The 27,636-nt window shown below is 44.5% G+C and overlaps 1 protein-coding gene across 1 annotated transcript in view; it reads right to left on the bottom strand.

The window, feature by feature from the left end:
* LOC124551133 (4-coumarate--CoA ligase 3-like) overlaps nt 1-27,636 on the bottom strand; it is a 104,351-nt gene that overhangs the window by 63,768 nt on the left and 12,947 nt on the right. The window contains exons 2-3 of the mRNA XM_047126095.1: nt 2,597-2,842; nt 702-909 (exon numbers count right to left, since the gene is read on the bottom strand). Coding sequence (XP_046982051.1) covers nt 702-909; nt 2,597-2,839 — 451 coding nt within the window. The 5' untranslated portion in view covers nt 2,840-2,842. The remainder of the gene's footprint in view (nt 1-701; nt 910-2,596; nt 2,843-27,636) is intronic.

Below are 27,636 nucleotides of genomic sequence, written 5' to 3'. Positions count from 1 at the left end.
CCCATCTTCCTAAGATCTTCGATTACTCCATCTTCGCACCTGGCTCTTGGTCGACCACGTCCTCTCTGCCCTCCTGGCTTTCCTTGTAATATTCTTTTTGCTACTTCTGTGTCATTCATGAGAGCCACGTGTCCCGCCCACCTCAGTCAGGACGATTTCACTATCCTTCTGATGGGTTGGTCTTTGTATATTGTATACAACTCATGGTTGTATCTCCTCCTCCATCTTCCTCTTTCACAGATTCGGCCGATAATTCGTCTAAGTACCTTTCTTTCAAGTGCATCCAGTGTTTCAATATCTGATGAAGAATAGAGGCTTTACTCGAAATGCAGATGGAGTTGCAGGTGGTGGTGGAGAGTAGAGTCCTTACTGGTGTTGAGGCTGGAGCAGTGGAGTCCTTACTGGTGGTGCAGGTGATGATGGAGAGTGCACTACTTTTTGAGGGAGTAGGCTTGATTGCATGTTGTGATGGAGGGTTGAGCCCTTACAGGGGGAAGAAGTTGTGAAGTTGTAGGTGGCAATGGAGACTAGGCCTCATATAAGTAGTACAGGTAGGATTACAGGTAACGACATAGAGCCCATACCTGTTGTGTAGGGTTAGTTGCATATCTTACTGGTCATGTAGGCTGGGTAGCAGGCAGTAGAGCCTGTATTGGCAGTGTGGGCTCATTACACAAAGTGATGGAGACTGGAGTCCTTACCAGTGGTGTAGGCAGGGTTGCAGGTGGCGATGGACACGCCCGCCTCGTTGGCACCGAGGATGATGGCCAGGAATTCGGGGCAGTTGGGGAGCAGCGCGAAAAGCACGTGGCCCGGACCCAGACCGGCCTTCTGGAGGGCTGCCGCGAACCTCCGGGAGGCCGTTCTCAGCTGGGAGTAGGTGTAGCGGCGGCCCGTCACTGCGCACTCCTGTGTACACGCAGCATCGACAAAAGCAAACGAGTTCGACCACAGGCTGCCAGACGGAAATTTCATACAGTGAGATAGGGCTAGAAATTTAGCGTAGAGGCCAGTGTAAATCAAAAATTACCCAACACATGGAAATTATGTGTGCATCCCATCACAACCAGTTTGCCAATTTAGCCAAATATAGAGTTTTCTCCTCGCTTGTCTGCTTCTCTCGTGAAGCACAGAAACCTTGAGAAGTACCTCCAACAATGCCTCTACTATATTCTCTTGTTGTTGTTGTTGTGGTCTTCAAAATGGCTCTGAGCACTATGGGACTTAACATCTATGGTCATCAGTCCCCTAGAATATAGAACTACTTAAACCGAACTAACCTAAGGACATCACACAACACCCAGTCATCACGAGGCAGAGAAAATCCCTGACCCCGCTGGGAATCGAACCCGGGAACCCGGTGTTGTGGTCTTCAGTCCAGAGACTGGTTTGATGCAGCTCTTCATGCTACTCTATCCTGTGCAAGCTTTTTTATCTCCCAGTACCTATTGCAACCTACATCCTTCTGAATCTGCGTAGTGTATTCATCTCGTGGTCTCCCTCTACGATTTTTACCCTCCACGCTGCCCTCCAATACTAAATTGGAGATCCCTTGATGCCTCAGAATATGTCCTACCAACCGATCCCTTCTTCTAGTCAAGTTGTGCCACAAACTTCTCTTCTCCGCAATCCTATTCAATACCTCCTCATTAGTTATCTGATCTACCCATCTAATCTTCAGCATTCTTCTGTAGCACCACATTTCGAAAGCTTCTATTCTCTTCTTGTCCAAACTATTTATCGTCCATGTTTCACTTCCATACATGGCTACACTCCATACAAATACTTTCAGAAACGACTTTCTGACACTTAAATCTATACTCGATGTTAACAAATTTCTCTTCTTCAGAAACGCTTTCCTTGCCATTGCCGGTCTACATTTTATATCCTCTCTACTTCGACCATCATCAGTTATTTTGCTCCCCAAATAGCAAAACTCCTTTACTACTTTAAGTGTCTCATTTCCTAATCTAATTCCCTCAGCATCATCCGACTTTATTCGACTACATTGCATTATCCTCGTTTTGCTTTTGTTGATGTTCATCTTATATCGTCCTTTCAAGACACTATCAATTCCGTTCAACTGCTCTTCCAAGTCCTTTGCTGTCTCTGACAGAATTACAATGTCATCGGCAAACCTCAAAGTTTTTATTACTTCTCCATGAATTTTAATACCTACTCCGAATTTTACTTTGTTTCCTTCACTGCTTTCTCAATATACAGATTGAATAAGATCGGGGATAGGCTACAACCCTGTCTCACTCCCTTCCCTTATTCTCTTAATCTTTTTTAAGTAGATTATTGCTTCATGATTTACCCCTTCTGGCATAAATGTAAAGGCATTGCGAATAATCTCACATATCTGGTTGTGTAATTTCCCTGTACCTAAGGTGCAGTGACATGCCATATAGTACAGAGACAGCGTAAACAGGTCGGCAGGTAACAACAAAGCAATAGACTCGCCCAGTGCTCAGAACGAGAATTACTTGGCACATGCTCTAACAGTGTGCAGAGATGTGCCTGAGTTATTTTCTGCCACAGCCTGTCTGGTAATACAGGTATTGTGCCAGCCAGCAGCGAGCAGAGGTCGTCTTACCATGGCAACCCTGTCAGGATATCGGTCGAGGTGCATCCAGGCGTACTCGTAGAACGGCACGTCGGGAATGTGGACGTCTGGGTAGGGCGACCTCAGCACCCCGGGTGCGGCGGCGGCGGCGGTGGTGGGGGTAGCCAGGCTTCTGGAGACCGAGAGGGCAGCCGCGGGCGTCGCCCTCGTCCTCACAGGTGGGGTGCACCCCAGAAAGCGGCACAGTCCACGGGCCAGCATGGCGGCCGACATGTCCTGCAGCGAGACACGACTCTGGTCACTCACTCAGTCACTCATTCACCCGTGTCATTCAGTCACTCATACACCGATCTCCGTAAATCTCATCACAATGGAGTGCCTCCAGGGACACGGATCGAACCAAGTTGTACGGGGTGTTTCAGATAAGGGTTTTCACTGTAATCTGAAAATAATTAGTGAAAGGAAAATTTATTTAGATAGCTGGAAGTAAGAAACGTTACTCTTTCTGTGGAGCTATGACCATACTTTACTTGCCATAGCGTTACAGCAACGAGTTATAATTTTCTAACAGAACTGTGGACGGTGTCGCCATGGGGAGCCCTCTTTCTCCTGGGGTGGTCAATTATTTTATGGAGGACTTTGAAGATAAAGCACTACAGTCAGACACTCTCAAACCCTCTTGTTTTCTGCAGTTTGTGGGGTGGCCACACGGACTGGATACTCTACCTATGTTTCTTCAACATTTAATTTCGCTCCATCCAAATATTAACTTCACAATGGAAGTGGAAAAAGATGGCACTTTACCTTTTCTTGATGTTTTGGTACGAAGAAAAGCAGATGGAACCTTGGGACACAGCGTATACCGCAAGCCAGCGCATACAGATCTATATCTGGAGGCCACAAGCTGCCATCATCCAGCACAATGCCGTAGTGCATTACGTACGCTAGTTCATAGAGCGCGTGTGGTATCTGACTCTGAAAAGCCTGCCGAGTGAGATGCAACATTTGAAGACAGTCTTCCGTCAAAACGGTTATTCTGAGAGACAGATACGTAATGCATTCAGGCCCAAGCGAGTTCAATCTATGGAGCAGAATGAAGATACGAAGACACCCACCACCCTGGCCTTCTTGCCGTACTTTGGTGCCATGTCGTCAATAATCGGAAGAGTTCTGGAAAGATATGACACCAAGTGTGTTTTCCGACCATCAGCAAAACTGAGGAACCTGTTGGGTTGGGTTAAGGATGATCTCGGCCTGAGGAAACGCGGTGTGTACAAGATTCCTTGTCAGTGTGGGGCGGCATATACAGGTCAGAAATGTCGCACAGTACGAGAACGTTGCGATGAACATCAGCGTCATACACGCCTACGCCAACCGGAGAAGTCGGCAATTGCAGAACACTGTCTGAACACAGGACATCACATGATTTATGAAAAGACGGAAGTTTTATTCCCAGCATCCCTTTTCTGGGATTGCGTCATTAAGGAAGCAATACATATCCGTACATCTGATAACCTTATTAACAGGGATGCGGGATTTCAATTGAGTACAGCCTGGAACCCTGCATTGGCTGGTGTCAAATCACGACGAGAAAGAAAAGAGCTTTCTATAACGGACCCGTCACAACTTTGGCAGCATGTTAGTAAACACAGCGTCAGCGCACGCGCAGAATGGCCGCCCTGCGTTTCCCGGCAGAGGGCGTTTGAATTTGGCGCAATCTATCTGCAAATTTTTGCACATACGTGGTTCCCGCGCATGCGTGGTTCCCGCGCCTGCGCAATCTTCACGCGCGTGCTCCATATACAGCGGCGTCAACATGCGGATCTTGTCAGTCGTACCTAGCCACCAGCGAGGTTCAACCACCGGATGATGTCGGACAGTTGCTCCGAGGAAATATTGTGTCATCCGGCGGCATACCCGCGAAGACTATTTACAACATATCCGCCGGGAAAGCCTGAAGAGTCACATCCAGAATTGTACATACAATGTAAACTTTCACGGCCGGTATTGTCTTCACTTAAAACTTCCGGGCTGATAGGCCGTGGTCGAAGTATAAAACTCTCCCCTGACGTTTCCTCTCCGACTGCGGGAGACATCCTCGGAGGTAAAGCGGCGAACTGCCAGTTCGCCGCTTTACCTCCGAGGATTTCTCCCGCAGTCGGAGAGGAAACGTCAGGGGAGAGTTTTATACTTCGACCACGGCCTATCAGCCCGGACGTTTTAAGTGAAGACAGAACTGTACAGTTTCCTACAATGTAGCAGAAGTATTTATCCAGATATGTTGAAATCAATTCAAATCGAATTTCTATCAGTTGTGATTAGCGAGCTAGAAACATTAGAAGTTTCAGTGGTGGATGCATCACGGTGTACATAATTCGCTGTATTCCGGTGCATATTTTGGCGGGACAGCATTCGTTTAAGTGAGGTGTCCAAACGAATGCCCATTCCTCTGTACGTAGCACTCACTGAGCCTTCTAAACGACCTGCAGACGAGACGTGATGATTTCACTGGTGTCTCAGAGCGACGAGCTCCCGTGATAGAATGGAAGGTACTTGCTGTGTGAGGTAAGGCATGACTCCTGATACAGAAGAGACCGTGTTACGTACTATTGGTGACAACTGTATCACTGGTAGTTGGTGTGTCGCATTATCTCTGAACCAGACCAAACAAGTGTTTTGGGCATTTTGCAGGGACAAAGAGTTATACCCTTATCACACATAGAGAGTTAATTCTCTGCTGGCAGTGTACTTCTCATGCGTATTCGAGATTGCAAATGTGCAGGAGGCTGATTTTTCGCTGCTTTCGTGTTTTTTTTACAGACGAGACTATTTTTAAAGGGAGTGCTTGATGGACAGAAGGAATGGATGGTTCTGGGATGAGAAAACCAGCATGCAGTGGTGTGTCTATCCTATCAGTACAACTTGGCTGTGATTATCAGAGGCGGTACTGTAAGTGATTACGTGATTGTCCTTGCGTTCTTCTCAATAAATCGAACAGAGCTGTCTGCAAAACTTTCAAAATGTCCTCCGACAGTTACAACAAGATGTGCTGCCGAGAAATGAATATCACAGGCTGTTTCACTGTTCCGGAAATATTTTCATAGAAGTAAACGTAATCGGGGTGACAAACCTAATTATCCATGTTTATGTATAGGCTACACGATTATTCGTAAGTACCTGCAGGGTTTCCGAAGACCACTGCACGAATACTACGAGACACACTGAAAATTAAACGTATCAGTGGACAGACCACCCCTCCAAGTTTTGATTCGTAATACATGCCATGATACAGTCGCAGAAAGACCGGTTGGGTACTGCATTCAGCGTCTCATTTCATAATTTAATTTCCACAGCATCGCCTGATTTAATTCGGCTATATTCCAGTATCCTCTTGTTTTAGTTTCGTTGACGTTCAACTTATAACACCTTTTCAAGACACTATCAGTTCCGTTCAACTGCTCTTCTAACAAAGAACTCCTTGAGTGCGGTGTCGTAAATTCAATCCTAAGTAAGGCTCATTAGTATTGTGTTAACAATTGCGTCAGGAAAAATATCAGCTGCTAATGACTCACTATGTGCATCTGGAGGGCGACAGAAAATGAGTCTCCGGGAGGTGCAGAGATCAACCTTTTATGAGATGTACGTATTACACTTCTAAAATGGACACCGTCGACATTCAAGAAATGTTGAAAACAAACCATTAACTTGCACCGTGAACACCGAATGAAAATAGGCAGGCCACAATGATCACAAAGGTTCGCACCATCGAAATCGAAGACGAACTCCTTGCGAGCAACAAACCGTGCAGGGCGTTCGGCTAGGTACCCGCTCTTAAAGAATCCTTACAGAATCGTATTGATGTAACGGGGCCAGGAGATCTGATAGAATGTGATGGCATGCAAGCGAATGCCCAACAGTCTGTCGCGGACGTAACTGTGAAACTAGCTGTCCTTTAAGGCGCAACTGCAGATAGTGCGATGATATGTTTTATAGGCACAGAAAAAACAAACATCCAGAAACTAAGTTGGTTCATTGGTTACAGATGGTATCAACTGCAATGTCACACCTTTTCAGGAGGGATAGTTTGATCTAAAGGAGTATGACTTTTATACGCAGACCAGGAACCAAGCAAATGCAAGTTATTTTGACCAAATACTGGCCAAAAGCGGTGCACATACCATAGTTGTAGTTCTACTGCACCCCGTTTCCCACTATTGCTTGCTTTGACGTAAATATTCCCCACTGCCCTTGCAAGATCACGCACACGAGAAAGAATCGTAGGGGGCAAAGCACGTCCAACTTCTCGCAGCACAATAAATAACTGCCCATTCAATTTACCAAACAGATTAGTAGTTGGCATAGTTGAATACGAATGCGTTAAGGCATTGATGTTAATTCACCTTGACACAACTCTCTAAGTACTTCTAATTTTCAGGGTTGCTTTCATGTGCATTTACTCTTCAAATTCCGATTGTTCGAAGTCCCGATCAGGCTATGAAGGCCCAACGGTTCCGACCGGCCGCCGTGTCATCCTCAGCCCACAGGCGTCACCAGATGCGGATATGCAGGGGCACGTGGTCAGCACACCGCTCTCCCGGCCGTATGTCAGTTTCCGAGACCGGAGCCGCTACTTCTCAGTCAATTAGCTCCTCAGTTTGCCTCACAAGGGCTGAGTGCGCCCCGCTTGCCAACAGCTCTCGGCGGACCGGATGGTCACCCATCCTAGCACTAGCCCAGCCCGGCAGCGCTTAGCATATATGATCTGACGGGAAGCGGTGTTACCAGCGCGGCAAGGCCGTTGGCCAATACCATATACATCCTGTAAATTAAATCGAGCAGTTTCAAACTTGCAAACACCAGTTTTTGTAGCAAGTGAGCTTTGTCCTCCCTCGAATATCCATATTTTTTCTTATACACTATACGGTCATAGGGCTGCATACTTCTTCGAAATCGGTTCATAATTGTTTTTTTTTTAGTATGCCACGGACGATCTTCTTGTACGTAATTATGTTTAGTATTAGCTCCTTGGACAACGATTGCCCTTTACTGCGTTTCACTGGAGACGGGATTTGTGACCCCCTGTCCGACAAGGATGATGAACTACTTGTCTAGACACGTGTTTCAATTTCACTTTCACTTTTAATCACGTATCGTCATCACTGTACTCCTCATGCATATTGTGCTCACAGACGAGCGTATACGACACCATACACTACTGGGCATTAAAACTGCTTCACCACGAAGATGACGTGCTACAGACGCGAAATTTAACCGACAGGAAGAAAATGCTGCGATATGCAAATGATTAGCTTTTCAGAGCATTCACACAAGGTTGGCGTCGGTGGCGACAACTACAACATACTGACATGAGGTAAGTTTCCAACCTATTTATCACACACAAACAGCAGTTGACCGGCGTTGCCTGGTGAAACGTCGTTGTAATGCCTCCGGTAAGGAGGAGAAATGCGTACTATCACGTTTCCGACTTTGATGTAGGTAGCCTATCGCGATTTCGGTTTATCGTATGGTGACATTGCTGCTGGCATTGGTCGAGATCCAATGACAGAAGAATATGGAATCGGTGGGTTCAGGAGGGTAATACGGAACACCGTGCTGGATCCCAACGGCCCCGTATCACTAGCAGTCCAGATGATAGGCATCTTGTCCGTACGGCTGTAACGGATCGTGCAGCCACGTCTCGATCGCTGAGTCAATACATGGGGACATTTGCAAGACAACAACCATCTCCACGAACAGTTCGACGACGTTTGCTGCAGCACGGACAATCATCTCGGAGACCATGGCTGCAGTTACCCTTGATGCTGCATCACAGAGAGGAGCGCCTGCGATGGTGTACTCAACGACGAACCTGGGTGCACGAATGGCAAAACGTCATTTTTTCGGATGAATGCAGGTTCTGTTTACAGCATCATGATGGTCGCATCCGTGTTTGGCGACCTCGCGGTGAACGCAGATTGGAAGCGTATATTCGTCATCGCCATACTGGCGTATCATCCGGCGTGATGGTATGGGGTGCCATTGCTTACATATCTCGGTCACCCCTTGTTCGCATTGACGGCACTTTGAACAGTGGACGCTACATTTCAGATGACCAGTGGCTCTACACTTCATTTGATCCCTGCGAAATCCTACATTTCAGCAGGATAATGCACGACCGCATGTTGCAGGTCCTGTACGGGCCTTCCTGGATACAGAAAATGTTCGACTGGTGCCCTGGCCAGCACATTCTCCAGATGTCTCACCAATTGAAAACGTCTGGTCAATGGTGGCCGAGCAACTGGCTCGTCACAATACGCCAGTTACTACTTTTGATGAACTGTGGTATCTTGTTGAAGCTGCATGGGCATGTGTACCTGTACAAGCCATCCAAGCTCTGACTCAATGCCAAGGAGTATCAAGGCAGTTATTACGGCCAGAGGTGGTTGTTCTGGGTACTGATTTCTCTTGATCTATGCACCCAAATTGCGTGAAAATGTAATCACATGTCAGTTCTAGTATAATATATTTGTCCAATGAATATTCGTTTATCATCTGCATATCTTCTTGGTGTAGCAATTTTAATCGCCAAGAGTGTATATTGCACTGACTCATGTAGCAGAAACGCTAATATTTCACCTGGCACTTCTTTCTCACTCTGCGAAATTCCTCGGATTCCGTTCTGACGAAATGTCAACTTGGGCAACTGCTGCTGAAGCTATAGCGCAAAGTGTGCTTCCTATCAGCACCACCAGCACTGTGGCACTGCCGTGAGCTGCTCGTCCACTAAGCACTCCCTCAACGCTCTCCAGCCTCGTGCTCTGAACACCCTTGGATACCTCCAATCCCGCCCATGTTGCCGTTAGCAGCCAATATTTTGGTTGCATGGTAGACAAAAATGGCTCTGAGCACTATGGGACTTAACTTCTGAGGTCAGCAGTCCCCTAGAACTTAGAACTACTTAAACCTAACTAACCTAAGGACATCGCACACATCCATGCCCGAGGCAGGATTGGAACCTGCGACCGTAGTGGTCGCGCGGTTGCAGACTGTAGCGCCGAGAACCGCTCGGTCACCTCGGCCGGCTATGGTAGACAATTGTGGGGCATCGAATGCTGTAAACATCATTGGCGTTTTGCGATCTCACACTCGAGGGGTTCCTTCTAAGTCCCTGACTGTAGCTGAGAAAATTATAATGTCACTGGCAAAGTTGAAACTTCAATACTCGAACCAAATTTCTCCTTGAGTTTCTTTACTGCTTGCTCAATGTAGAGATTGAATAACATCGGGTGTAGGCAACAACCCTGACTCACTCCCCTCTCAACTTTGGCTTCGCTTTAATATCCTACAACTCATACACTGAAGCACCAAAGAAACTGGTATAGTAATGCGTATTGCCGGCCGGTGTGGCTATGCGGTTCTAGGCGCTTTAGGTTTAAGTAGTTCTAAGTTCTAGGGGACTGATGACCACATATGTTAAGTCCCATAGTAAAAAAAAAAAATTTAAAAAAAATAAAAAAAGAGAGAGAGAGAGAAAATTATGCGTATTCAAATACAAAGACATGTGAACAGGCAGAACGGCACTGCGGTCGGCAACGCCTATATAAAACAGAAAGTGTCTGGCGCAGTTGTTAGATCGGTTACTGCTGCTACAATGGCAGGTTATCAAGATTTAAGTGAGTTTGAACGTGGTGCTATAGTTGGCGCACGATCCATGGGACATAGCATCTCTGAGGTAGCGATGAAGTGGGGATTTTCCTGTACGACTATTTCACGAGTGTACCGTGAATATCAGGAATCCGGTAAAACATCAAATCTCCGACATAGCTGTGGGCAAAAAGATCCTCCAGGAACGGGACCAACGACGATTAATGAGAATCGTTCAGACAGAAGTGCAACCCTTCCGCAGATTGCTGCAGATTTCAATGCTGGGCCATCAAGAAGTGTCAGCGTGTGAACTTTTCAACGAAACTCGTCGGTATGGGCTTTCAGAACCGGGTCAACACCGACATTGGACTGTTGATGACTGGAAATATGTTGCCTGGTCGGACGAGTCTCGTTTCAAATTGCATGGAATGGATGGACGTGTACGGGTAGGGAGACAACCTCATGAATCCATGGACCTTGTATGTCAACAGGGGACTGTTCAAGCTAGTGTAGACTCTGTAATGGTGTGGGGCGTGTGCAGCTGGAGTGATATGGGACCCGTGATACGTCTAGATACGACTCTGACAGGTGACACGTACGTAAGCATCCTATCTGATGACCTGCGTCCATTCATGTCCATTGTGCCTTCCGACGGACTTGGGCAATTCCAGTAGGACAATGCGACAATCCAGACTTCCAGAATTTCTACAGAGTGGCTCCAGGAACACTTCCTCTGACCACCAAACTCCCCAGACATGAACATTATTGATCATATCTGCGATGCCTTTCAACGTGCTGTTCAGAAGAGACCTCCACCCCCTCGTACTCTTCCGGATTTACGGAGAGTCCTGCCGGATTCCCTCCTGCACTACTTTATACATTAGTCGAGTCCATGCCATGCCATGCTCTTGGGAGCCCTACACGATCTTAGACAGGTGTACCAGTCTCTTTGGCTCTTCAGAGTATAACTGCATTCTGGTTTCTGTAAAAGTCGTAAATAACCTTTGTTCCTCGTATTTTACCACAGCTGCCTTCATAATTCCAGTCAACATTTTCGAAAGCTGTCCCTAAATTCTACAAGTGCTGGAAATGTGGGTTTGCTTTTCTTCAACCTATCTTGTAAGGGGGGAGCAAGAGGAGCATACGTCTCTTGATGTGGTCTGGGATAAGGACTTTTTATTTATTACAGGATTCTCTCGAATTTCTTGCAATGATTGTCGGTGAAGCTGCTAAACTGTAAATTAACACTGCCGTGCATGATGGGAAATACTGTGACCTTAGCGATGGCTACGAGTCTTGTGTGCTTTTTTTTTCGTATTCACGCCGTTAACGAGGAATTATGCTGACTCTTTGACGTTCTCGCTGTTTCGGCGTTAAGAGCGTGTGGACCTTTATAGAACATCACTAAAATAGTGCCCTCAATCTTTTCTCTGTCCCATCTCCACACAGCCCACAAGGAACCGGTCCAGCATGCTGACGTGGTAGCAGTATATCGTGCCCATCACGTGTCCTCAAGGACGCCCCCCGTCTTGCTGCAGAATGGAATCTCAACAGTAGTCGACCGATTGTCTGTAGAGGAGAAGACCCATAGTGGCTTACAAATTCTACTTTCAGTTTTACACTGCAGGACTACTGCAGTAGACTCTAATGAGCACAGGTGTCTCTAAGTTATCTGTGAGTCGAAATGCTTCAGTCGAAGTAGAAAATATCATTTTATGCCTACAATGGCCGGAAAAAAGTGTGAAATTTCAAAGTCACAAAGGTGTCCACTCCAGCAGATGGAACCCTCTCAACTGCATGAAATGTAACACAGCACCACTTGCAGTCGTAGACCTGCGAATTCGGCAGTCGAGTTGGCGTGGTTGCTGAATAACGTGATCAAGTGGGAAGGTAAGGATTGACTTGGTTCAGTCCTGGGCTGTTAAAAGTGGATTCTACCGGCTCGTTTGAGAGTGATCGTAGAAGATTTCTCATGTTCCTCTGGCAGGTGAAGTGGTTTCTTCTGTATAAACTGATTAATTTTCCAGATCATATCATAAAGTCTGGTACAAAAGGATCCAATCCGAAGGTGATAAAAGAGGGAGAGTGCAATTATTCTCATTTGTAACTGAAACTGTTCTGAATGCTGATTAATTTACTTTAAACGAAGTGGTATTCATTTATTTTGGTAGAATGAATAAAAATGAGCTTCAGGCGAAAAATTCGTTGTTGGCTAATGACGCTTTTGGTGACGAATGACCGTTTATGTAGTTAATGTCCATATAAAAGAAACTAATTTCTAAAACGTTAACCCCATTTTGCATTGAGATGTAGGCTAGATTTTTAAGAATAATAAAATAACTAAGGATAAGCACATATAGTGCTCGATCATTGCATCACCAAACTCATCGCTTCCAGCTTAATATAAATGGCTAGAATTTACTTGAATTGTTTAATTGAAACAAGAGAACTTAGAGGATTGTCGTTTTGCAAAAGAAAGAAGATATTATTTTTCCAAGACTTTGCCTTTTCATGCGTGGAACAGTTGTTTGCTGTTCCTTGAATAGAACTACATCATTTCACAAACACTTTGACTGAGGTAAATGTTACATGGAAGCCCACAGGTAGGAATAGCATGCCCCTTCGGGACTTTTCAATCAGATTCAGAAGTTCACCCATGTGTCTTTATCAAAAGACATTTTTATTGCTCACAGACCCTAGGATACACTTTACGTATTCAAGCCAATTTTCAAAACACAGTTTCTTTAATTTGAGTTATGGTAGACAACATCAAAAAATAGAAATTGTGTAAGTGATGAAATAAATCCACTAACTTCGTCAGACGTGCTTTGTAAGCAAAGGAAGTGTTGTGGATGACGCTAACTCTAACAAGCCTTCCTCTGAAAGTTTGCAATGTGTTCCTCCACTTCGAGGAGTATTAATGTCCCTTATTTTTGTTGTATGCAACAGCGTTTTTTAAATTGTTCTCACTTTTCACAGTTTCAGGTTTTTAAGTTTAGTTTCAGGTCGCACTATGTGACCACAAATAACATTTTTATAAATGTCTTCTAGCATTATTTCATAGCCCATTGGATACACTAGATTTAATAGCACGAGCATGAAATTTTAAATCGTTGAATCAAGATGGTGCTGTTATGATCATATTGAAAACACAAAAAAATGTACTTTGCATGCACAAATGAACATGCTTACTGTTTGGTTATGGAAGTTATCGATTTTAAGAATATTAACTGGATAACTATCAACGGTTTGAGGTACAGTAAGTTTTGTGTAATTATTGATAAATTTAGTTCCTGGAGCATGACATGATTTCAAAACTCATCGAATTGGCCACATAAGAAATTACAGTATCAGAATTTGGCTGGAAAAATTTCTGCGGCGCCCATGGTGGTAAGACAAGTCATAGGGTGCTGTAGCTTATTGCAGGGATTCTCAAATTTTTTCCATCGCGTCCCCCTTCTGAAACATAGGCGGCCATAGGAGGTATTTAGAAGAATGTTCCTGGAGCCACTCTGTACAAAATTCTTCATGTGTGGCGTTCGCATTACCCTGCTGGAATTGACCAGGTCCGTCGGAATGCACATGGACATGAATGGATGCAGGTGAACAGACAGGATGCTTACGTACGTGTCACCTGTCAGAGTCGTATCTAGACGTATTAGGGGTCCCATACCACTCCACCTGCACACGGCCCACACCATTACAGAGCCTCCAACAGCTTCTACATTCCCCTGCTGACATACAGGCTCCAGGTATTCATGAGGTTGTCTCCATACCCGTACACGTCCATCAGCTCAATACAATTTGAAACGAGACTCGTCCGACCAGGCAACATGTTTCCAGTCATCAACAGGCGAGGTATAAAGCTTTGTGTCGTGCAGTCGTCAAGGGTAGACGAGTGGGCCTTTGGCTCTGAAAGCCCATACCGATGAGTTTCGTTGAAAAGTTCGCACGCTGACACTTCTTGATGGCCCAGCATTGAAATCTGCAGCAATCTGCGGAAGGATTGCACTTCTGTCTGAACGATTCTCTTCAGTCGTCGTTGGTCCCGTTCTTGGAGGATCTTTTTGCCCACAGCTATGTCGGAGATTTGATGTTTTGCCGGATTCCTGATATTCACGGTACACACGTGAAATGGCCGTACGGGAAAATCCCCACTTCATCGCTTCCTCGGAGATGCTGTGTCCCATCGCTCGTGCGCCGACTATAATACCTCATTCAATCTTATTTAAATCTTGATAATCTGCCATTGTAGCAGCAGTAACCGATCTAACAAATGCCTCAGACACTTTTTGTTTTATACAGGCTTTACCGACCGCAGCGCCGTATTCTGCCTGTTTACATATCCTTGTATTTGAATACGCATGCCTATACAAGTTTATTTGGCGGTTCAATGTATTACTCGCGACTTTTAATAGAAATGAGAATCAGACGCTAGCAATTTGTTTCTGAGAAGTCTTTTTCTTATTAACCGCTGCCCCCCTCCCCCCCCCCTCCCGCCCCCAGGACGTCTGCCCTAGTGGGTTGAAGCTGATGAAGTGGGGAGTGGGGAGACAGCCTCACAGAACCAGGCCAGAGACGTCCACCACGCTGGCCAGCATTGCACTGTAGAGCCAGCGCGCGTCCCGTGCGAGGGGAACCAGCCGACTGTCGAGTGCGCAGAGTTGAGGAAGACCCCAGCCGAGAGCGTGTTGAGTGGCCACGACCCCATCTGGCGGTGTGCCTTACTCGTCGGCGGCAATGATCAGGTGTGGCCACGCCGATCAAGAGGAAGTCGACAAACGTGCCGCAGCCTCAGTTTACCTTTAGAGCTGTCTAGTTGCAGCCGTCTGAGCGGCTCGCGTTATCTCTGTGTGTTGTTTCTCGGCTGGTGCATTTTAATTGCTCGCGTATCTGGCTTTTTATCTCCGTAGAGATTTCCCTTGCGTTATCTGCGGCACGTGCGCTGTTGCTATCTTCTCCTGATTGTTTTGGTGCTTCGCTGTTACCCGCTGATCAGTATTTCATAACATTAGGTTCTCTAGCACCTGACCACTACGGACGTTACCAGGTGGTACCCAGAAAAAAACCGGAATTATTTTTTAAAGGCTATACAGGGTGATCCATTCATCGTACGCGGCTCACGAAATAAACATCAAACCAAAATACTACAAAGAACGAAACTTCTCTAGCTTGAAGCGGGAAACCAGATGGCGCTATGGTTAGCCCGCTAGATGGCGCTGCCATAGGTCAAACGGATATCAACTGCATCTTTTAAATAGGAACCCCCATTTTTTTTATTACATGTTCGTGTAGTACGTAAAGAAATATGAATGTTTTAGTTGGACCACTTTTTTCGCTTTGTGATAGATGGCGTTGTAATAGTCACAAACACATGGCTCACAATTTTAGACGAACAGTTGGTGACAGGTAGGTTTTTTAAATTAAAATACAGAACGTAGGTACGTCTGAACATTTTATTTCGGTTCTTCCAATGTGATAAATGTAACTTTGCGAACTTATCATTTCTGAGAACGCATGCTGTTACAGCGTGATTACCTGTAAATACCACATTAATGCAATAAATGGTCAAAATGATGTCCGTCAACCTCAATGCATTTGGCAATAAACGACATTCCTCTGAACAGCGAGTAGTTCGCCTTCCGTAATGTTCGCACATGCATTGACAATGCGCTGACGCATGTTGTCAGGCGTTGTCGGTGGATCACGATAGCAAATATCCTTCAACTTTCGCCACAAAAAAGAAATCCGGGGACGTCAGATCCGGTGAACGTGCGGGCCATGCTATGGTGCTTCGACGACCAATCCGCCTGTCATGAAATATGCTATTCAATACCGAGCTATGTGCCGGACATCCATCATGTTGGAAGTACATCGCCATTCTGTCATGCAGTGAAACATCTTGTAGTAACATCGGTAGAAAATTACTTAGAAAATCAGCATACATTGCACCATTTAGACTGCCATCGATAAAATGGGGGACAATTCTCCTCCCATAATGCTGCACCATACATTAACCCGCCAAGGTCGCTCATGTTCCACTTGTCATCGTGGATTTTCCATTGCCCAATAGCGCATATTAAGCCGGTTTACGTTACCAAATTGGTGAATGACGCTTCGTCGCTAAGTAGAACAATTTCAAAGTCGTCGCCATCCAATTCCTGGTGCATAGAAATATGGTACGGATGGAATCAATATTGATGTAGCATTCTCAACACCGACGTTTTTGAGATTACCGATTCTCGCTTAGTTTGTCTGCTACTGATGTGCGGATTAGCCGCGACAGCAGCTAAAACGCCTACTTGGGCATCATCATTTGTTGTAGGTCGTGGTTGACGTTTCACACATGCCTGAACACTTCCTGTTTCATTAAATAACGTAACTATACGGCGAACGGTCCGGACACTTGGATGATGTTGTCCAGGACACCGAGAAACATACACAGCACACGTCCGTTGGGCATTTTGATCACAATAGCCATACATCAACACGATGTCGACATTTTCCGCAATTGGTAAAAGGTCTATTTTAACACGGGTAATGTATCACGAAGCAAGTACCGTCCGCACTGTCGGAATGTTACGTGATACCACGTACTTATACGTTTGTGACTATTACAGCGCCATCTGTTACAAAGTGAAAAAAGTGGTCCAACTAAAACATTCATATTTCTTTACGCATTACACGAATATGTAATAAAAAATGGGGGTTCCTTTTGGAAAAAAACGCAGTCGATATCCGTTTGACCTATGGCAGCGCCATCTAGCGGGCCAAACATACCGCCATCTAGTTGCCCCCTTCAAGCTAGACGAGTTCCGTTCTTTGTAGTTTTTTCGCCCGATCACTATCAATGGACCACCCTGTATATTTTCAAACTGTTTACAAAACAACCTTATGCCCTTCAAAATACTCTCCATTGCAACTAATACATTTGTCCCACCGGTGCTTTCACTGTTGGAAACAAAAAACTGTCCAACAGAGAGGTCTGTGAATGCAGGTGCGCTGTCGTGGGGGGGGGGGGGGGGGAGAACTAGTCTTCTGTCTGCCACAAATCGGGTCTTTTTTGACGGCCGCTGTTGCGCAATCTTCTTAAAACTTCTTAAAACAGTCTGTGAGCACAAGCTATCGAATTTTTTCAATATTTTCGTCGATTCGGGCAGTTGATGGACGTCGAGAACGATGTTTGTCATCTATCGGCTGGTCGCCATTTCTAAATCGAGCAATCCCCTCGACAACACAGGCGGCACTGAGCTGGCACTGAGCTGCGCTGTACTCGCCTAGCGGCAGAAATGCGTACTACACAAGCTCCGTCCACGGCAGTGTCATTCCGGTTTGTCTTTTTGGGTAACCACTCGCATTCTGGAAGCTATTTTGTTGATTACACACCATGATTATGATGCCTCCATCGTAAAAGAAATCTATTCTTGTCATAAATAGGGTCAGACAAAATTTTAAGCGCTTCACTGCGTTCTATATTTATGGCTTTCTGGAAACGTACGATTGCCGTGGGTTTTGCATATATGAAAGTCGATTTACAGATTCTGTAGAAAAACGTACAGTGATATTAACATTTTTTTTTCAAAAAACTAGATTTTTACTCCTTTGGAAAACGAATTTGTTTCTAATTTTGCATAGCGCTCATCCCAGAACAGAAAATATCCAGTTAACCTCATCTGCAATAGAAGTAGTTCATTTTTCAGTGAATTGTAAAGCTTTTAAATGTACAGGCCTCTTACATGGATGTTGTTACTGTTGTATTATTTTTATCTGTATTTTACCAAAATTTTTATCCAGTACTGACAGGATTTCATTTCATACATATGACTGATGGTTACCCCACTGTTACACGAAATAATTAATTTCTTACTGTGTTTGTCTGCACGGCCATTGTCCGCAGCAGCTGTTAGGTATCATTACTACTAATTTTTCCAACTAAAACTTATTGCAATTTAAGCACTTTTTCACAGACGTGTTCCGATTTTATTTATGAAGCATCTTCAGTGGTCAGTCTGAAAATATGCAAAACGTTACACACACATCAAAAAAAAGTTTTCCATCACCTCGGTGCCTGAATCTCTACAGAAAATTGGAATAGAGATCAAGATAAACATCATTTCCGCCCTTTTTATTGCTCATGAAAACCACACATTGCGTGTCGTACCACCATACAGCGAGACATTCAGAGGTGGTGGTCCAGACTGCTGTACACACTGGTACCTCTGATACCCAGCAGCACGTCCTCTCGCATTGATGCATGCCTGTATTCGTCGTGACATACTATCCACAAGTCGATCAAGGCACTCCCACTCCTCAACGGCGAATCGGCGTACATCCCTCAAAGTGGTTGGTGGGTCACGTCGTCCATAAACAGCCTAGCTGCACTCGCTGGACAGTGTGTCTAAGGCGTTCAGCCTGACCGGGTTGCCTCGAAAAACGTCTCCGACGATTGTCTGGTTGAAGACGTATGCGACACTCATCGGTGAAGAGAACGTGATGCCAATCCGGAGGGGTCCATTCGGCATGTTGTTGGGCCCATCTGTACCACGCTGCACGGTGTCGTGGTTGCAAAGATCGACCTCGCCATGGACGTCGGGAGCGAATTTGCTCATCATGCAGCCCACTGCGCACAGTTTGAGTCGTAACACGACGTCCTGTGGCTGCACGAAAAGCATTAATTCAACTTGGTAGCGTTGTTGTCAGGGATCCTCCGAGCCATAATCCGTAAGTAGCGGTCGTCGACTGCCGTAGTAGCCCTTGGGCAGCCTGAGCGAGGTATGTCATCGACAGTTCCTGTCTCTCTATATCTCCTCCGTGTCCGAACAACATCGCTTTGGTTCACTCTGAGGCACCTTGTTGAGAGCCCTTCCTGGCACAAAGTAACAATACAGACGCGATCGAATCGCGGTATTGACCGTCTAGGCATGGTTGAACTACAGACAACAATAGCCGTGTACCTCCTTCCTGGTGGAATGACGGGAACTGATCGGCTGTCGGACACCCTCCGTCTAATAGGCGCTGCTCATGCATGTTTATTTGCATCTTTGGGCGGGTTTAGTGACATCTCTGAACAGTCAAAGGGACTGTGTCTGTGATTCAGTATCCATAGTCAACGTCTATCTTCAAGAGTTCTGGAAACAGAGGCGATGCAAATTATTTTTTGATGAAATACTATTTTTAATCTACAAACACAAAAATGTAGAGACACTGAGGTGACAGAAGTCATGGGATAGCGATACAGACATATACAGATGGCGGTAATATCTCGTAGACAAGGTATGAAATGACACTTCACTGGCGGGGCTGTCATTTATACACAGGTGATTCATGTGAATAGGAATCCGGCTTGATTATGGCCAGACGACGGCAATTAACACACTTTGAGGAAAGAATGGTTGTTGGTGCTAGATACATGGCACATTCCATTTCGGAAATCGTTAGAGAATTCAATACTGCGAGATCCACAGCGTCAAGACTGTGCCGATAATACAAAATGTCAGGCGTTATCTCTCACCATGGACAATGCAATGGCCGACAGGCTTCGCTTAACGAAAGAGAGCAGCGGCGTTTGCATAGAGTTGTCAGTGCTAACAGACAAGCAACACTGTGTCAAATAACCGCAGAAATCAACGTGATACGTGCGAGGAACGTATCCGTTTTGATAGTGAGGCGATATTTAGCGTTATTTCAAGTAAACAAAATTACAATAGGAGAACAGGAAATCAAAATTGTTGATAAATTTAAATATTTAGGCCAAATAATAACATACAATCTAAATGAGAAGCCATCATGGCAAAATAGAATAAAAAAACTGAACTATGCAAATTACATTACCAAAACTACATACAACAAAAAAAAGCCTATCTATAGATGCAAAATTAAAACACTATAAAACAGTTGCACAACCAGAAATAACGTATGCAGCTGACACTATCTTCAAAACAACTAATACAGTAGAAATTGACAGAATACTAAAAATAGAAAGAAGAATAATTAGGACATGCATAAATAAACAGTATAAAATAAATGGACATTGGAGAATAGCATCAAATGAAACAGTATATAAGAAAATAGAACCAGTCATGAGCACAATCAGGAAGAAACGCATCTCATTCTTTGGACATCTGATGAGAACTCCAGAAAACAGAATTAGTAAAAAAATAATACAAAAATTGTGGAATAGCAAGAGCGATATTAAATGGATCACAGAAATTAAGGAAGATATAAAAGAACTTCAAATTACAGTAGATGACCTAAAAAACAAGACAGAGAAAACCAGAATACTGCAAGACCCGCAAACCAGGCTACAAAAGAAAATCAGTAAAAGGAGTACAGGAAGAGTTGTCTCAGATGAAGAAAGAAAGAAAATATCTGAAAGAATGAAGAAATATTGGGCAGACAGAAGAGCAAAACACCTTTCATATAAGAATAGCCTCTAATAATTATATTACCTAAATATATTAAGTTATTGTCGAACCAAATTGTATCCATGTGTAACAACTTGTTTAGAACTTTGTATTTTTGACTACAGTGGTCCAATGAAGGCCATACAATAAATAATAATAAAATAATAATAATAAAAACACCAAGGAATTGCAATTACCGATAACTTAAATTGGAATGAACAAAGTAATGCAATTACCGATAACTTAAATTGGAATGAACAAAGTAAACCAAAAACTCCATTTTACTGCTACATCACTAAGAAGATGCAATGAGACTACTATAAGGACTGCCTATACTGCGCTTATCCGTCCTCTTCTGCAGTACTGCTCCACAGTGTGGGATCTGTATCAGGCAGAGTTGACGACGAACGTCGAAAAACGTCAGAGACGAGCAGCTCGTAATGCATTGTCGTGAAACAGGGCTGATAGTGTCACGGGTGTGATACGAGACTTGTGGAGCCAGTCAGTAGGACAAAGGCATTTTTCGTTGCGGCGAGATGTTTCCTGAAATTTAAATCGCCAGCTTTCCCCTCTGGATGCGAAAATATTTTGTTGACGGCAACCCCAACGGAGAAATGATCATCGTTGTAAAATAAGAGAAGTCAGAGCTTGGGCGAAAAGATTTCGTACTGATTTTTCCCGACCGCTCTTCAAGAGTCTGAAATTAGTCTGGAATTAGGCAGCTAAGTTCGATTTGCAGAGCAGCCATGTAGACACAGATGTACTTTTCCGTGAAATAACGTGTTTTAACTGCTATTTCACTGAAAAGCTACAGGTCCCTCATAATTTTTGATGTAATATGTGTGAAGATGTACACCGTATACACGCAGGCAACAAGTGGCTGTGTAAAATTACAAAGGTATGCTAAACATTTCGTAGAGATAGAGAACCAAAATCAGCTGACAGTATCAGACATGGAAGAAGCCTGGAGATACTAGAAGGTATCAGATAGATTATATAATGGTCAGACAGAGATTTAGGAACCAGGTTTTAAATTGTAAGACGTTTCCAGGGGCAGACCACAATCTATTGATTACGAACTGCAGATTAAAACTGAAGAAACTGCGAAAAGTGGGAATTTGAGGTGGCGCAACCTGGATAAATTGGAAGAACCAGAGGTTGTAGAGACCTTCAGGGAAGGCATTAGGGAACGACTGACAAGAATGGGGGAAAGAAATACAGCAGAAGAAGAATGGGTAGCTTTGAGAGACGAAATAGTGAAGGTAGCAGAGGATCAAGTAGGTAAAAAGACGAGGGCTAATAGAAATACTTGGGTAACAGAAGAGATGTTGAATTTAATTGATGAAACGAGAAAATATAAAAATGCAATAAATGAAGCAAAAAAAAAAAAAAAAAAAAAATACAAACGTCTCAAAAATGAGATCGACAGGAAGTGCAAAATGGCTAAGCAGGGATGGCTAGAGGACAAATGTAAGGATGTAGAGGCTTATCTCATTAGCTGTAAGATAGATACTGCCTACAGGAAAATTAAAGAGACCTTTGGAGAAAATAAAACCACTTACATGAATATCAAGAGTTCAGATGGAAACTCCGTTCGAAGCAAACAAGGGAAAGCAGTAAGTTGGAACAGTATATAGAGGGTCTATACAAGGGCGATGTTCTTAAGGACAATATTATAGAAATGGAAGACAATGTAGATGAAGATGAAATGGGAGATACGATACTGCGTGAAGAGTTTGACAGAGCTCTGAAAGACCTGAGTCGAAACAAGGCCCCCGGAGTAGACAACATTCCATTAGAACTAATGACAGCCTTCGGAGAGCCAGTCCTGACAAAACTCTACCATCTGGTGAGCAAGATGTATGAGACAGGCGAAATACCCTCAGACTTCAAGAAGAATATAATAATTCCAATCCCAAAGAAAGCAGGTGTTGACAGATGTGAAAATTACCGAACTATCAGTTTAATAAGTCACAGCTGCAAAATACTACAGCAAATTCTTTACAGACGAATGGAAAAACTGGTAGAAGCCGACCTCAGGGAAGATCGCTTTGGATTCCGTAGAAATATTGGAACACGTGAGGCAATACTGACCCTACGACTTATCTTAGAAGAAAGATTAAGGAAAGGCAAATCTACGTTTCTAGCGTTTGTAGACTTAGAGAAAGCTTGTGACAATGTTGACTGGAATACTCTCTTTCAAATTCTGAAGGTGGCAGGGGTAAAATACAGGGAGCGAAAGGCTATTTTCAATTTGTACAGGGAGCAGATGGCAGTTATAAGAGTCGAGGGACATGAAAGGGAAGCAGTGGTTGGGAAGGGAGTGAGACAGGGTTGTAGCCTCTCCCCGATGTTATTCAATCTGTATATTGAGCAAGCAGTAAAGGAAACAAAAGAAAAATTCGGAGTAGTAATTAAAATCCATGGAGAAGAAATAAAAACTTTGAGGTTCGTCGATGACATTGTAATTCTGTCAGAGACAGCAAAGGACCTGGAAGAGCAGCTGACGGAATGGACAGTGTCTTGAAAGGAGGATATAAGATGAACATGAACAAAAGCAAAACGAGGGTAATGGAATGTAGTCGAATTAAATCGGGTGGTGCTGCGGGAATTAGATTAGGAAATGAGACGCTGAAAGTAGTAAATGAGTTTTGACATTTGGGGAGCAAAATAACTGATGATGGTCGAAGTAGAGAGGATATAAAATGTAGACTGGCAATGGCAAGGAAACCGTTTCTGAAGAGGAGAATTTGTTAGCATCGAGTATAGATTTAAGTGTCAGGAAGTTGTTTCTGAAAGTATTTGTATGGAGTGTAGCCATGTATGGAAGTGAAACATGGACGAAAAATAGTTTGGACAAGAAGAGAATAGAAGCTTTCGAAATGTGGTGCTACAGAAGAATGCTGAAGATTAGGAGTGTAGATCGCATAACTAATGAGGATGTATTGAATAGAATTGGAGAGAAGAGAAATTTGTGGCACAACTTGACTAGAAGAAGGGATCAGTTGGTAGGACATGTTCTGAGGCATCAATGGATCACCAATTTAGTATTGGAAGTCAGCGTGGAGGGTAAAAATCGTAGAGGGAGACCACGAGATGAATACACTAAGCAGATTCAGAAGGATGTAGGTTGCAGTAGGTACTCGGAGATGAAGAAGCTTGCACAGGATAGAGTTGCATGGAGAGCTGCATCAAACCATTCTCTGGACTGAAGACCACAATAACAACAATATCAAAATATATTACTATTATCGTAATACAGCAAAGGTAGAAATGGAATCGTCTTTCAGCTTTGTATATGAGCAGCATAAGGCATAAGCACCTGTGCAATGAGGTGATAAAAGTCATTTTGGGACACCTCCTAATATCGTGTCCGACCCTCTCTTGCCCGGCGCAGTGGAGCAACTGGACGTGGAATGGACTCAAGTCGTTGGAGGTCCCCAGCGGAAATGTTGAGCCATGCTGCCTCTGTAGGAGTCCATAATTGCAGAATTGTTGCCAGCGCGGGATGTTTTCCACGAACTGACCTCTCGATTACGTCCCATATATGTTCGACGGGATTCTGGTCGGGATCTGGGTTGCCAAATGACTGTCCAGAATGTTCTTCAAATCAATCACGAAGACCTGTGGCCCGGTGACATGGCGCATTGTCGTCCATAAAAGTCTCGTCGTTTTTTGGGAACATGAAGTCCATGAACGGCTGATAATGGTTTCCAAGTATCCGAATATAATCATATCCAGTCAATGACCAGCTCAGTTGGGACCAGCGGATCCAGTCCAGTCCATTTCAGCACATGCCACACCATTATAGAGCCACCACCAGCTTACACAGTGCCTTGTTGACGAGTTGGGTCCATGGCTTTGTGGGGTCTGCCCCACAGTCGAACCTTATCCGAATATAATCATTTTCAGTTAATGATCAGCTCAGTTGGACCAGCCGATCCAGTCCAGTCCATTTAAGCACATCCCACACCATTATGGAGTCACCACCAGCTTACACAGTGCCTTGTTGACGAGTTGGGTCCATGGCTTTGTGGGTTCTGCCCCACAGTCGAACCTTATCCGAATATAATCATTTTCAGTTAATGATCAGCTCAGTTGGACCAGCGGATGCAGTCCAGTCCATTTAAGCACATCCCACACCATTATGGAGTCACCACCAGCTTACACAGTGCCTTGTTGACGAGTTGGGTCAATGGCTTTGTGGGGTCTGCCCCACAGTCGAACCTTATCCGAATATAATCATTTTCAGTTAATGATCAGCTCAGTTGGACCAGCCGATCCAGTCCAGTCCATTTAAGCACATCCCACACCATTATGGAGTCACCACCAGCTTACACAGTGCCTTGTTGACGAGTTGAGTCCATGGCTTTGTGGGTTCTGCCCCACAGTCGAACCTTACCCGAATATGATCATTTTCAGTTAATGATCAGCTCAGTTGGACCATCGGATCCAGTCCAGTCCATTTAAGCGCATCCCACACCATTATGGAGCCACCACCACCTTACTCAGTGCCTTGTTGACGAGTTGGGTCTATGGCTTCGAGGGGTCTGCCCCACACTCGAACCTTACCAGCAGCTCTTGCCGACGGAAACTGGGGCTCATCTGACCAGCTCATGTTTTTCCAGTAGTTTAGGATCCAACTGACATGGTCACGAGCAGAGGAGAGGCGCCGTAGCAACACCGACTCAAAGGAAGGCCTCGGCGCTTGTTCGTGACGTCACGTCAGCTAGGCACGGCGAACGCCAGGCCTGTTGCAGGCATAGTCGTAATGGTGGTGTCTCCCTCTCTCTGACACAGGAAAATGTGAAACTATTGGCGGTAGTTGACCAACACACATTGTTCTGAGAGATTTCTGCAATCAATTAATTGTGCAATTCATTACACTTCGTAACAAATAGTGTACCCCTGAACTTCCTGTTTTAAGGATTGACATACAAAAACATCTTCATGGTCCAGCAGGAACAGAACTCGTGCTTCTTAACCTTATTTGTAAATCTGAGGAAGTTACGTTTGTACTGGGTTGCTTTTACAAGAAACTATGAACATGTTGGTGCTCTTCTTTAGGTATCTTGGTTGACTATGGGGTGAGGAGCACTGAATGTTAATGAAATATCTTGCGATTGTACACGTTGGGGGAGGGGGTGGGGGACATAAGAAGAGGCAAAAGAGAGATACTTGTTTTATCAAATAAAATTTTTTTATCTTACAAAGTTGCTCCTTTCATTTGCAAGAGGGGAATATTTATCTTTTCTAACGTGCATGTTTAAAAAAAGTTTAAGCTCTTCAGTATTTTCGATGTATGAAGCGATTTTGTTTCCTGTTTATAATTCCTTTCGTTGAAAACGACTGTAATCTTATGACTGGCAACAGATGGACATTTAGACATGTAAATTAAATCACATTTCCAGTGACGATGTCAAACGAAAATAAATAAATAAATAAAAGAAATGAGTTAATTATAAGGGGGTTGGGGTAAGTTTCGATAACAAAATAGATCAAGTAAATATAGTTACTTGAATGTAAAATTTTCGAAGCTTGCAATGGGGCTAAGCTTCTGCTCATATTGATCTACGTTTGTTTCGACAGGATTCAGTAATACAGAACTATGACCTTCATTTGTAGTTTTACGATAGTAAGAAAATCTTTCTTCTAAATAAAACTGCAGAATCCAAAACAATACCAAACAGTTTGTACAAAAATAAGAGACTTATAGTGAGTGATAAGCACGCCCAGGCGTTTCTGCCTGCAACAGACCTGACGTTCGCCGTGCCTAACCGACGTGACGGCAGCAACAAGCGCCGAGGCCTTCGTCTGAGTCCGTGTTGGCAGTAGGCGATGCCGTACTGTGAGCGAAGGCACTCGCATTTGTCGTCTGTTGCCATTGCCCATTAACTCCATATTTTGCCGCACTGTCCTAAAGGATACGTTCGTCGTCGCCTCACATTGGCTCCTGCGATTATTTCGGGCAGCTTCGCCGTCTGTTACCAGTGACAACTCTACGCGAACGACGCTGCTCTCGGTCGTTAAGTGAAGGCCGTCGACACTGCGTTGTCCGTGGTGAGAGATAACACTTGAAATTTGTTATTCTCGGCAGATTCTTGACGCTCTGGATCTCAGGTACTGAATCCCCAAACGATTTCCGAATGCTATATCCCGTGCGTCCAGCTGCAACTACCATTCCCCGTGCAAAATCTGTTACACTACTGGCCATTAAAATTGCTACATCACGAAAACAACGTGCTACAGATGCGAAATTTAACCGACAGGAAGAAGATGCTGCGATATGCAAATGATTAGCTTTTCAGAGCATTCACACAAGGGTGACGCCGGTGGCGACACCTACAACGTGCTGACATGAGGAAAGTTTCCAACCGATTTCCCATACACAGACAGGAGTTGACTGGCGTTGCCTGGTGAAACGTTGTTGTGATGCCTCGTGTAAGGAGGAGAAATACGTACCATCACGTTTCCGACTTTGATAAATGTCGGATTGTAGCCTATCGCGATTGCGGTTTATCGTATCGCGACATTGCTGCTCGCGTTGGTCGAGATCCAATGGCTGTTAGCAGAATATGGAATCGGTGGGTTCAGAAGGGTAATACGGAACGCCGTGCTGGATCCCAACGGCTTCGTATCACTAGCAGTCGAGATGACAGGCATCTTATCCGCATGGCTGTAAAGAATCGTGCGGCCACGTCTCGATCCCCGAGTCAACAGATGGGGACGTTTGCAAGACGACAACCACCTGCATGAACAGTTCGACGATGTTTGCAGCAGCATGGACCATCAGCTCGGATACCATGCTGCGGTTACCCTTGGGGCTGCATCACAGGAGCGCCTGCGATGGTGTACTCAACGACGAATGAACCTGGGTGCACGAATGGCAAAACGCCATTTTTCGGATGAATCCAGGTTCTGTTTACAGCATCATGATGGTCGCATCCGTGTTTCGCGACATCGCGGTGAACGCATATTGAAAGCATGTATTCGTCATCGCCATATTGGTGCATCACCCGGTGT

The sequence above is a fragment of the Schistocerca americana genome, chromosome 9 (genome assembly GCF_021461395.2).
Source record: "Schistocerca americana isolate TAMUIC-IGC-003095 chromosome 9, iqSchAmer2.1, whole genome shotgun sequence".
Classification (NCBI taxonomy): Eukaryota; Metazoa; Arthropoda; class Insecta; order Orthoptera; family Acrididae; genus Schistocerca; species Schistocerca americana.
This window is presented reverse-complemented; position numbering and strand designations above follow the sequence as displayed.